General features: G+C 45.0%; 1 protein-coding gene across 8 annotated transcripts in view; it reads left to right on the top strand.

Moving 5' to 3' along the window:
- Positions 1-12,381, top strand: part of TJP2 (tight junction protein 2) — a 107,176-nt gene that overhangs the window by 81,094 nt on the left and 13,701 nt on the right. For all 8 annotated transcript variants that reach the window (XM_036330902.1, XM_036330901.1, XM_036330898.1 and 5 more), the window contains 9 exons: positions 358-485; positions 1,043-1,109; positions 1,892-2,042; positions 6,561-6,669; positions 8,004-8,214; positions 8,881-9,068; positions 9,751-9,846; positions 10,517-10,596; positions 10,999-11,209. In XM_036330902.1, the coding sequence (XP_036186795.1) occupies positions 358-485; positions 1,043-1,109; positions 1,892-2,042; positions 6,561-6,669; positions 8,004-8,214; positions 8,881-9,068; positions 9,751-9,846; positions 10,517-10,596; positions 10,999-11,209 (1,241 nt within the window). The remainder of the gene's footprint in view (positions 1-357; positions 486-1,042; positions 1,110-1,891; positions 2,043-6,560; positions 6,670-8,003; positions 8,215-8,880; positions 9,069-9,750; positions 9,847-10,516; positions 10,597-10,998; positions 11,210-12,381) is intronic.

The following is a 12,381-nucleotide window of genomic DNA, read 5'->3' as shown; positions in this document are numbered from 1 at the left end:
GGGAGGGTCAGTTGGGTGCGATCAGGCCGGCAGGGGGGGCAGTTGGGGGCAAGCAGGCTGACAGGCAGGGGCTGTTGGGGGCGATCAGGCTGGCAAGGGGGTGCAGTTGGGAGCAAGAAGACCGGTGTGGGGGGCAGTTGGGGGTGAGCAGGCCAGTAGGCAGAGTGGTTAGGGGCGATCAGGCAGGCAGGCAGGCAGGTGAGCGGTTAGGAGCCAGTGGTCCTGGATTTTGAGAGGGGTCACAGATTGGAGAGGGTGCAGGCTGGGCTGAGGGACACCCCCCCACCCCACCCCCTGTGCATGAATTTCGTGCACTGGGCCACTAGTTATGAGATGTTTACATGCCGTATGCTTAAGTTCGAGGGAGGACATCCAGAACAGATGGTCCCGGATGGGCTCCACACCCACTCCCTTCAAGTGTGCGGGAGATATTGCAGCTGCTACCGAGACCAGCCAGGAGCCCAAACACCAAGAGGAAGCTCCAGGTGAGGCTCATTTTATTTATTTCAGAGAGGAAAGGAGAGGGAGAGAGAGATAGAAACATCAGTGATGAGAGAGAATCATTGATTGGCCCGCCACCTGCACAGGGGTTGAGCCTGCAACCCGGGCATGTGCCCTGACCAGGAATCACACCATGATCTCCTGATTCATAGGTTGATGCTCAACCACTGAGCCATACCAGCTGGGTGGGTGAGGCTCATTTTAAATAAATAAATAGTCCCTTTCAGAAGTTTCTGTTTGGTAAATCCAGAGGATGGCTGGAAGGAGAGAGAAAAATTACTTGAAAAATCATTCTCAAATATGGAAGAGACACCTTGCATTTTAGAGGTTCATTTCTCACTTAACTTAGAAAGGATTGGCACCTGCTATCTTATAATTAAACTTCACTGTAAAGACTTACATTTGTTGTTTACTGTGATGACACATATGTAGCATAAGGTATAGAGTTGAATTTTTGGTGGGTTTTGTGATCTTTATATTTTGAGACAAACATACTCCTTTCAGTCCAAGTCGATAATGACAGGCGCTTTCTAATCCACAGCTCCTCAACCGAAAGCATTACCGAGGACTTTTCTTCGTCCCAGTCCTGAAGACGAAGCGATATATGGGTATGTATTCCCGTCTCTCTTTCCCTGTCTTCTTCCACATAGCTCTTTCTCCTTCACTGAAATCCAGAAGAATGGCGTTTTTTTAGCGACGGATGGTGATTTTGCATGTAATCAGCTACCTTGAACCAACCCCTGTTGCTAGTGTTCATGAGAAAGAGAAATCGTTTGTGGGAGAGTAAAATGTGGAAGCGGGTGAAGTTTGTGACGTTAGTTGGGTCTGCTGTGTCGCTTACCCGGCCACATCTCCAGAATGTGATTCTGGATATTTGAGTTGGCAGCTGGGTAACAACAGACAGGCGACGTGCTGCTTACCAGGTGCCTCTGTGGGGCTGCAGAGACAGGAGGGTCCCTGGGTGGGGGAGGGATGGGACGCCATGCTATGCACTTGACCATGGTCAGTGTTCAAGAGCAGCAGCTCCTGGATGCGGAGGTGGCTTTCTTGAACCCAGGCTGTGTGTCCGTTTGATAGGAGCCCTGGCACAGCGACAGGCTTGATTAGTTTGTATGGCCTTGATTTTAACCCTAACCTTGCCCTTTCTTTGCTTTCAAATCTTGAGTGAGCTCCCATAAACATTCTATGTTTCCACTTTGACACTGGTAAAGTGGGCCTGTTATATTCATCTTACAGTCCCAAGGAAGATAAAATTACACATGATAGGAGAAAAATGAAACTATACATTGCTCTATAGAAAGAAGAAATTAAATCTCTCATCTGCTCATGTTGGTCCCCTTTTACAAAAGTAATCTTCATTTTTTCCTCCCTGAAACTGAAACCATGGAAGCCCCAATACCAAGATGGTGAAGTTCAGGAAGGGGGACAGCGTGGGCCTGCGGTTGGCCGGTGGCAATGACGTCGGGATATTTGTGGGCGGCATTCAAGAGGGGACCTCGGCAGACCAAGAAGGCCTTCTAGAAGGCGACCAAATTCTGAAGGTAAGGAAAGCCCAGTCCTGTGTCTGGAAGTTATTGGGAAAGAGTGGGGTGTCTGGCGGCCTTCCGTAAGGGAGGGGGACGTGGTCCAACTTGTGAAAATAGGTCGGCTGCAGGTTTGTTGATGCCCGGCATCAAGGTCTCAGTTTCCCTGAAATGGGTCCAGTCTTCTCAGTTCTGGAACCCAAAAGTCACTCCTGGGTGGGAATTTATAATGTTCAAGACCCTTGCAAAGATTTGTATTAGCTTGATTAACAAAAAAAATCAAGACTGTAACTAGAAAGAAGAGCTTTCAAAATATCTTGCTGCCCTAGCTGGTTTGGCTCAGTGGATAGAGCATTGGCCTGTGGACTGAAGGGTCCCGAGTTCAATTCTGGTCAAGGGCACATACCTCCTGCCCTGGTTGGGGCAAGTATGGCAGGCAACTAATCGATGTATATCATATTGATGTTTCCTTCTCTTTGTCTCTACCTTCCCTTCCACTCTGTAAAAAGTCAATGGAGCCCTAACCGGTTTGGCTTAGTGGATAGAGCATCAGCCTGCAGACTGAAAGGTCCCAGGTTCGATTCCGGCCAAGGGCATGTACCTTGGTTGCGGGTACATCCCCAGTAGGAGGTGTGCAAGAGGCAGCTGATCGATGTTTCTCTCTCATCAATGTTTCTAACTCTCTATCCCTCTCCCTTCCGCTCTGTCAAAAATCAATAAAATATATTTTAAAAAAAAAGTCAATGGAAAAATATCCTCGGGTGAGGATTAATAACAATAAGAAAATCTTGCTAATTTGGGTTTATTTTTAAAAATATATATTTATTGATTTCTGAGAGGAAGGGACAGGGAGAGAGAGAGAGAGAAATATCAATGATGAAAGAGAATCATTGATCAGCTGCCTCCTGCACGCCCCCTACTGGGGACCAAGCTCACAACCCAGACATATGCCTTCACCTGACCGGGATTCGAACCATGACCGCCTGGTTCATAGGTCGACGGTCAACCACAGAGCCATGGCTAGCCGTGCTGTAATTTTGTCTTTCATCGATTCCCCTGTCTGGTTGTCACTCTCAAGGCAGTGCGCTGTAATTGAACAGAGGTGGGTGTTGGCACCAGATTGTCTGATTTGAATCCCGTCCCAGGCTCTCATTAGTTCTGTGACCCCGGCTCAACCTCTGAGGCTCGGGTTTCTGTCTCTGTTCAGTGGGGATAAGAACACCTGCCGTGCAGGGACCCTGGAAGATGAGCGTAGATAACACAGGCACCTAGCGGAGTTCCTGGCACAGAGCACGAAGGTCCATGTCCCTTCTTCACCCACTGGAAAAGGATAAGGCGCTGCCACTGAACATGTTATTGACATCTGAAGCTGACCAGGAGGGGGGTTTCTTGGTTAATATAATATTAGTACTTTTAAAGTTACTATATAGGAGTTTGTAATAAGCTCTTGGTTTTAAAAAATGATAACCAACTCAGCTTTGACATTTTATGAGGTAGGTGTAATGTATTTCCCAGGGACTTCAGAATAAACTTCAAGAATGCCAAGTACCTCTTGACTATTACAAACACAGAATGCTAGGGAACTGGCTTCCCTGGAATTCCTGCTTCTGTAAACTTGCATCTCTTCTGTGGGAGGTACTCGGGGGTCTGGTGAGAGCATCTGGGCTCAGGAGAGGGGTGTGAACGCGGAATTCCTGAGGAAGCAGGATGCAGCGCACCAAGCGGGCAGCCCTCTTGCTTCTTGGCTCTTGGCCCCGTTGCCGTAGTTCAGCTTTCGTTTCTGGAGCACACGAAGGGCAAACCTTGATCGTGAGCCTGGCTGAAGCTTTCCAGTGACATTCTAGACCCGCTTTGGCTTTGGTCGGGATCCTAGAAACTAAGTGTGCCTGCGTGAACCTGGTGGTGCCACATGATCCTAGGAAACATCACTTACCAAGTGCCACTGATAAGCATCCCATCTAGTGCCAGCTCGTACCAATTTACCCCTGGGCCGATGCCAAAGAAGAGAAAATGTGTTTCCTACCTAGTATGGGGGCCATCGGAAGCCAGGTAGGAGTTTGGAAGCTTTTGCTCAGGAAGGATCAAGGATTAAAAAAATTTTTATTCGGGGGGGGCGGGGCGGGGGGGAAGATTTTCTGAATTTCCATGGGGGAAAAAAAAAGGAATTCACAGGGGGAGGGGCTTGGCAGGTTGACCTCAATGTAAGTGGCTAAAGATGGAAGAGTCACTTCCATGGGTAAAAGCTATGGTACGCAGCGTTTATACTTAAGAAAGTGTCTGTTTCCTGTTTTCACTTGGCGACAAGGAAGAAACCGTGGGAACTGGCTTCCTGGCTCCTGATTGTGAATAAATTTTCTGGGGACCACGAAAGGGGAGAAAAAGATGGACCTCGCCTGCTGGGCAGGGAGGCCGCTCCACCCGCATGAGCTGAGGCTGATACAATACACACTCCTCTTTGGGCTCCCAGCAGACACGGGAGACCCTGTAAGCTACTAAATAGGTAATAAGAGGATATTTCTTGGTGAGGACTGTACGTACAGTCTAACTTTCAAAGAGTGAGCGCGCTGCCCTGTTGTTTTTCACTTTAATTTGTTTCAGAACTCCTTTACGTGGTGACATCGAATCTACGTGGTGAACTGTGTACATACGCCAGCCACTTTTTCGTATCACAGGGGTTTTAAGTGCGGCTCTTCCTTTTGTCAGGTGACAGCCTGACCTGTGGAAAGGAAACAGGAGTGGGCTGTGCTGCGGCCCACGGAGTGTGTGGCTTGTAAATAACAGATACAGACATGCCCTGGGGGGAGGCCCAGCTGTCTCTCTGTTTATTATTGATCTGGTAGGGTTGTCATTTCCCTTTCAGAAACTTTTAGGGGATGGAAAAGAGAAAAAAACGCCGCTAAGTTTGCGCATTAACCATGTGGATTTGACAATGTAGCTACCGTGTGTGCTTAAATTTTGACTATTAAAAGTGTTTTGGCTTAATGAAAGATCAGTTTCACGTGGCCATAGAGATGGACAAAGAGACCTTTAGGGCAGGGGTCCTCAAACTTTTTAAACAGGGGGCCAGTTCACTGTCCCTCAGACCGTTGGAGGGCCGGACTATAGTTTAAAAAAAAACTATGAACAAATTCCTATGCACACTGCACATATCTTATTTTGAAGTAAAAAAACAAAATGGGAACAAATACAATATTTGTATTTGCATGTGGCCCACGGGCCGTAGTTTGAGGACCCCTGCTTTAGGGTTTTCTCCAGGCCTATGTCCCTCTTATTTAAGTAAACAAATAGAAGCATATACATTCATATAAAAACATACACATGGCTGTTGATAGACACAGATATAGATCTACAAATGGCATAAGAAAGGATCAGTGACGAAGTGCAATCAATGATCCCTAATTGGGGGATGGAGAGATGAGAATGACAGTTGTCTTAAGTGCTAAATGTTGTTTCAAAGGAAAAATTAATGTGATTGCTTTAATGATAGCAGATCATTTTATTTTAAAAGTACCAAGTAAGTTTTAGTCTACTGCCTGTTTTCATTGAATTATAAATTCTAACACTCATTAAATCATACGTTCTAACATTAATGAATGAACTACTTTTTGTAATAAAGTAGTGCTCTTTGTTTAAAGGATTCTACAGTTCTCAATGACTGAAGAGCATATTTCATAGGAATTCTGTACTTTTTACTTCTGTCATACATTATTAAAATACTAGGGACTTTAAAATAATTTTTGTATTTTACTTATTTGTCATTTTTCTCTTGTCACATGGTTTGAAAGGCACAAAACAAAGATGTCAAAATGTCTTTTCTCTCCCACATTTCAGTTTTACTTGCTTTATAACTTCCAAATGCTACTTACAGTGTCCCCTCTTGAATCCGAGGGGAATAAATGTTGTGGTCTCCTTGCTAGAAATAAGTGTGTCAGAAGCTTAAATACATTAGCCTGTATATTAGGCTATTTGCCTCCCATATAAGGCTAATGCTCTTCAATTTCCTAAACTCCTATTAAACGACTTTTAGGTGGTAGAAGCTATAGGAGGAAGGCGGAATGGATCAGAACTTTATTTTCAGGCTTTTATTTGAACTAATTTAAAAATAGAGTTAATGCCTTCAGCTAGGCCAGCATGCTTGTTTGCCAGAGACCCCACCACTCCCTGTTGCATTATAGCTACCTCTTTCATGATTGTTCGTTACCTCCCTGGCTACCTCAATGGGAGACTCAAAGAAGACCAAACACAACCACAAAAAGTTCCAATCTGATCTACTGGCAGGTCTTGGACAGGATGCATCTTCCTAAGGGGCAGTTGGCAGGGTGGGAGGCAGGAAGGTGTGGTGATGCCCCCACAGGCCAGGCCAATAGCAGGGTGCTGGGAGGGCTTGAGTAGGGGCACGAAGGACTTCTTTACATCTGAGTTTTGCTCTGGGAAGACCCTGATGAAAAGGCCCAGATAAAAAGCTAAGGCGACACCTTTTTATAAACAACTTCTTGTTTTTTTGTTTTTGTTTTTCCTGTTTGCCCTTCCCATCAGGTGAACACACAGGATTTCAGAGGGATGGTTCGGGAAGATGCTGTTCTCTACCTGTTAGAAATCCCCAAAGGTGAAATGGTGACCATTTTAGCTCAGAGCCGAGCTGATGGTGAGCAAGTCTGTTCGTGTGTTTAATGGTGGGGGAGATTGTGGGGAGGATGAGAGAAGTGTCTTGGGACCAGAAGAGGGAAACTTGGGTATTAAAAAATGGAAGTGGATTCTAACACCTAACCTTTGGAGACCATTTGGGTACCATTTAACTTTCTGTAGGAATGTTTCCTATGCACCCACTGAAGTAGTAATTTCACTGGTTGTGTCCGTTTGGAATATATAACTGCCTTTCTGAACAGTGATCCATCCTTAAGTACTGCCTGGAGTTATTGTTGAGTCTTTCATATGATGATGCAAAGAGCCCTACCTACTGGTCAGCTCCCACATTAATTCTTACTAGTCCGACAGGTTGCTTCACCTTACCAGGTCTCATTGTTTTCACCTATAGAATGGGAGTTGATAGTGTCCTTCCTGTCTGCTTCAAAGGGCTGATTGACAGCGGGGCCAGGGCTCTCCAGAGAAACAGAACCAATAGGGTGTGTGTGTGTGTGTGTGTGTGTGTGTGTGTGTGTGTGAGAGAGAGAGAGAGAGAGAGAGAGAGAGAGAGAGAGATTGAGATTGAGATTGGTTGATTGATTATAAGGAATTGAGAGAGAGAGAGAGAGAGAGAGAGAGATTGAGATTGAGATTGAGATTGGTTGATTGATTATAAGGAATTGGCCTACATAGGCTGGCAGATCCTCAAATCTATAGAGCGAATGGCAAGCTGGAGACTCAAGAGAACTGATAATTTAGTTTTAGTCCAAGTCCAAAGGCTGGCAGGTTTGAGGCCTAGAAGGAACTGATGTTTCTATCTGAGGGTGAAGGCAGGAAAAAGCTGGTGTCCCACTCGAAGGCGGGAAGAGTTAGTTTTCTCTAAGTTGGGGTTCATCTTTTGGTTCTATGCAAGCCTTCAACTGAGTGGCTGAGGCCCACCCACATCAGGGAGTGCAACTGCTTTACTTAGTCTATCAATTTAAACATGAATCTCCACATTTGTAATACCTTAACTAATAATAAAAAAAAAAACAAACAAAAAAACAAACAAACAAAAAACAAAAAACAACAACATGAATCTCTTCCCAAAACACCCAAAATAATATTTGACCAAATATCTGGGCATTCTGTGGACCAGTCAAGTTGACATAAAATTAATCATCACAGTAGCGCATAAAGTTAGCTTTTTATTCTTCTTCCTATTGGAGCCCTGGTTCCTGTAGGGCCTGTATTCTGAGTTTGCTAAGTGGACAGAAGGTAAAGGGAGTGATCAGAAGTAGGAGAAGCTGATAACTCTTCAAGAAGAGACCTCTTGCTAAGCAGAGCGCAGTGTACAGCAATGCTTTTGCCTTTCAGTGTACAGAGAGATTCTGGCTTGTGGCAGAGGGGATTCATTTTTTATAAGGAGCCACTTCGAATGTGAGAAGGAAACTCCACAGAGCCTGGCCTTCACCAGGGGGGAGATCTTTCGCGTGGTGGATACCCTGTATGATGGCAAGCTGGGCCACTGGCTGGCCGTGAGGATCGGAAACGAGTTGGAGAAAGGCTTAATCCCCAACAAAAGCAGGTATCTGAGATCACACGCTCCCGCACACCCTTCTTTCACAGTCCCCCCACAAATAAACCACAGTCCCCCTGTCCTCCTCAAAAAGAAGCCGCACTTGGCTTCACGATTTGTCCTCATCGCCTCTCCCATCCTCTACTTCCTGTTTATGAGTGGCCTAGAACTGTGAAATAGCTGCCAGCTGGTTTGTGGCTTTGAACGATGTCCTAAGGCATGTCCGCTGCCTGGCGTGGGATGCGAGCAGATGCCGAGTGGCTGTAGGGAACCAGCTCACCCCTAGGGATGTGTTGCCCCTGTCCAGTGCATGTCGCTCATCCTCATCCTCAGCCCCAGGGGACTCTTACTGGTTTGCAGACGCCGGGGAGAATAGCCAGGACACCTGTATTTTGGCCAGGGTTTCAGGTCTGTTGCCTGTATAACAGCCTGTCAGAATGAGCCACACTTAGTGTGCTCATTACTCGGCTACTTCTGGTGGATTTTATGGGGACCAAGCCTTTATCCACCTCCGTCGGGAAGGGAGAGTCCCACATTTCCCACCTGTGAGACCTCTTCATTGTCAAGCTGCATCTTCCCGGGCCCATCAGAAGTGCTGAGCAGACTTGGTGAATGACACGCACATTCGCACATTTCTGGCCCTAGAGGTTTACTTCCTGCGGTTTCTTCCCTCAGAGCTGAACAGATGGCCAGCGTCCAGAATGCCCAGAGAGACAACGCTGGGGACAGGGCAGACTTCTGGAGGATGCGTGGCCAGAGGTCGGGCGTGAAGAAGAACTTGCGGAAGAGCCGGGAAGACCTCACGGCTGCTGTGTCGGTTAGCACCAAGTTCCCGGCCTACGAGAGGGTTTTGCTGCGAGAAGGTGAGGAGCGAGCGGGGCTAGGAAGGGATCCGACCGGGCTTGGAGCCCGTCCTTTTTCATTGTCAGATTGTAACTGTCAAGGTCAGACGTATCTATATCACTGAGACCAAAGCCAGGTTATAGAGTTGGACTTGTATCCAAACACTAAAAAGACAACATGGCGAGCCGCACAAACTCATAAATGGCAGCGTATCCACAACCTCAGTTAGTTGTTTTTGTTTTTTAAAAAAATATATTTTCATTGACCTCAGAGAGGAAAGGAGAGGGAGAGAGGGATAGTAACATCAATGATGAGAGAGAACCATCGATTGGCTGCCTCCCGCACGCCCCTAACCGGGGATCAAGCCCGCAACTGGGGCATGTGCCCTTGACCGGAATCAAACCCGGGACCCCCCAGTCCGCAGTCTGATGCTCCATTCACTGAGCCAAACCAGCCAGTGCCTCAGTTAGTTTTTAATATTGCCATTCAACAGTGTTTACATATTACCTGTAGAGAAGTTTCTCTTTAATAGTAGGGGAATGAAGGCATATTCTTTAGAAGAGAGCTCGGCTGGATTGGGGTGGGAGGACATACAGTTTCTTTCACTGAGACGTTATGAGTAGCCTATAAAGTACTTTTGTTTCTTATTTTAACGGCAAAGGAAGTGTATGTGTTTTCATTGCCTTTCTTGTCTCATTTCAGCTGGTTTCAAGAGGCCTGTGGTCTTATTTGGCCCCATCGCAGATATAGCCATGGAAAAGTTGGCACATGTGTTACCTGACCTGTTCCAAATTGCTAGTAAGTCTGTCAGTGATATTTTTTCTCACCAAATTTTAATTTGAAAATATCTAATGTACAGAATAAATGAAAAAGTAATAAACACGTACACATCACCTGGAGTCACCGACACAAGGTAACATTTTGCCCTATACACTCCCCCCACTCACCATCGACACCACTTACACACTTGTTAAAATTTCTGCTGAACAATTTGAAAGTTGAAGTTGTAGACATTATAACACTCTTTATCTCCGTGAATCTCTTAAGAATAAAGACATTATCTCCATAATCACAGCCAGAAATTTAACACGGATTCAATGATATTATTTAGTATGTGGTTTTTCAGGTTTTCTCAATTTCCCAATTTTGTATTTTATGGCTTATTTTTTAAAATTCAGAATGCCACCCATTACCCTGAAGCACATTTGGTTTTTATGTCTCTCTAGCTCCTTTTTTTCTAAATTATTTGGTGACATTGATATCATGAAGAGTCCAAGCCACTTGTCTCACTGGTGGCCTGTTTCTCGTGATTAGATTTCGGCTTAACAGCCTGTGTGGGTCCCTCCCATGGCCTCTCATTAAGTGGCACCTTATGTCCGATGTCCCGTCATTGCCAAGGCTGGGTTGGAGTATTTGATCGCCAGTGGTTTCTAAAAAATTACTTAGCTCCTTGTTTTTGCTTTTGCAGAATCAGAGCCGAAAGATGCAGGATCTGAGAAATCCAGCGGGGTGGTGCGGTTAAACACCGTGAGGCAAATCATCGAGCAGGTGAGAGAATGAATCCGAAGGCCATGTTGTTGGAAAGAGCGAGTAGTTTGCTGCAGTCTTTCTGAGAATGGAGTCTGTATTTTAATAATCATTCAATGTTAACGATAAAAAATGAGTATAGATGCAAGATGTTTCTTTGTATGGAAACATGATATTCTGTAGTGGTGATGTGTTTTTTTCCAGGGTTCTCAGCATTGTACCAAATAATCTGTTAACTCATTTCCTCAGAAATTCTGATAGATTGGTAATATTAAGTGGGCATATGTGAAGAGAACCGTCATCTGCTTTATTATTTAAATTGGCAAGTTTTCCTGATGGATGCCACCTTTACTGATTAAGGCCAGCTCTTTGATGCTGTATGACTTTACATGCCATTTACACACGTTTCCCCATTTCTAACAGGATAAGCATGCCCTATTGGATGTGACTCCTAAGGCCGTGGACCTGCTGAATTACACTCAGTGGTTCCCGATTGTGATTTTTTTCAACCCAGACTCTAGACAAGGTGTCAAAACCATGAGACAGAGGTTGGATCCAACATCCAACAAAAGTTCTCGAAAGCTATATGATCAAGCCAACAAGCTTAAGAAAACGTGTGCACATCTTTTTACAGGTAAGTGAAATTTAAAATGTAGTCCCTTTGCTCCAAAGTGAGAATTAGAGCATTGAAGGATGAAAGCAATAAGAAAATAATCTGAATAGTAATAGAGAATAGCAATCTGGAATATACTACTCATGACTCCTTGAAAAGTAGCTAATCCTATAAAATGGGTGTATTAGACTCATGGCATTTGTATATCTAATTTTGAAAAATGGTCATAAACAGGAGAGTTCATTAAACTTTCTACTTTTGTATATGTTTACATTTTCCATAATAGAATATTTTTTTAAAGTTCTTGATATGAAGGCCACTGCTTCTGTTACTCATGAAAGTAAATGATGTAAGACTGTGACATGTTTTAGTAATGATTATATGCACTACCTTTATAAATGACTAGTTCTGTGAATATGGTATAATTAAGGGTTTAAAAGGGTTACATAAAGTTTTGGAGCTGCATGAGGAGACTGTCTGGATGTAATATCCTTAGGATAATGATAGTTCTTTTGAGTTCAGTACCAATCATTGTCAACCTATGCCATATTCAGCATATCTGACACTGGGTGAGGGGAGGGGGGTTGAATCTGTGCCCACATTAGACTCTTGTTTTACTGTCACTGGCTTTTCTTGTTAAAGAGGGAGCTGCACTACTTACCACTGTGGCAAAATGCTATACCTGAGAGGTAATTTAGCCAAATGCAAAGGATGGAGTGGTCCATCATAAACCGGAGTGTAGAGTCATAAGAGCTTGTGCTTTTGATATATCCTATATAATAAAAGGCTAATATGCAAATTGAACGAATAGAATGACCGGTCGCTATGATGTGCACTGACCACCAGGGAGCTGCCCCCTGGTGGTCAGTGTGCTCCCACAGGGGGAGTGTCGCTCAGCCAGAAGCTGGGCTCACGGCTGGAGAGTGCAGTGGCAGTGGCAGGAGCCTCTCCCGCCTCCGCAGTAGCACTAAGGATGTCGGACTGACAGCTTAGGCCCACTGGAGCAGGCCTAAGCTGTCAGTTGGACATCCCCCAAGGGTTCCTGGACTGTGTGAGGGTGCAGGCTGGGTTGAGGGACCTCCCCTTCCCCTGAGTGCATGAATTTCATGCACTGGGCCTCTAGTTCATACATAATCTTTCCTCTGTTGTTTTTACTACTGCTACTACTACTAGTAATAATATAACAATAATAA

The sequence above is a fragment of the Myotis myotis genome, unplaced genomic scaffold (genome assembly GCF_014108235.1).
Source record: "Myotis myotis isolate mMyoMyo1 unplaced genomic scaffold, mMyoMyo1.p scaffold_m19_p_12, whole genome shotgun sequence".
NCBI lineage: Eukaryota > Metazoa > Chordata > Mammalia > Chiroptera > Vespertilionidae > Myotis > Myotis myotis.
Note: the sequence above shows the minus strand (reverse complement) of the source record. Positions and strands in the feature narration are given on the sequence as shown.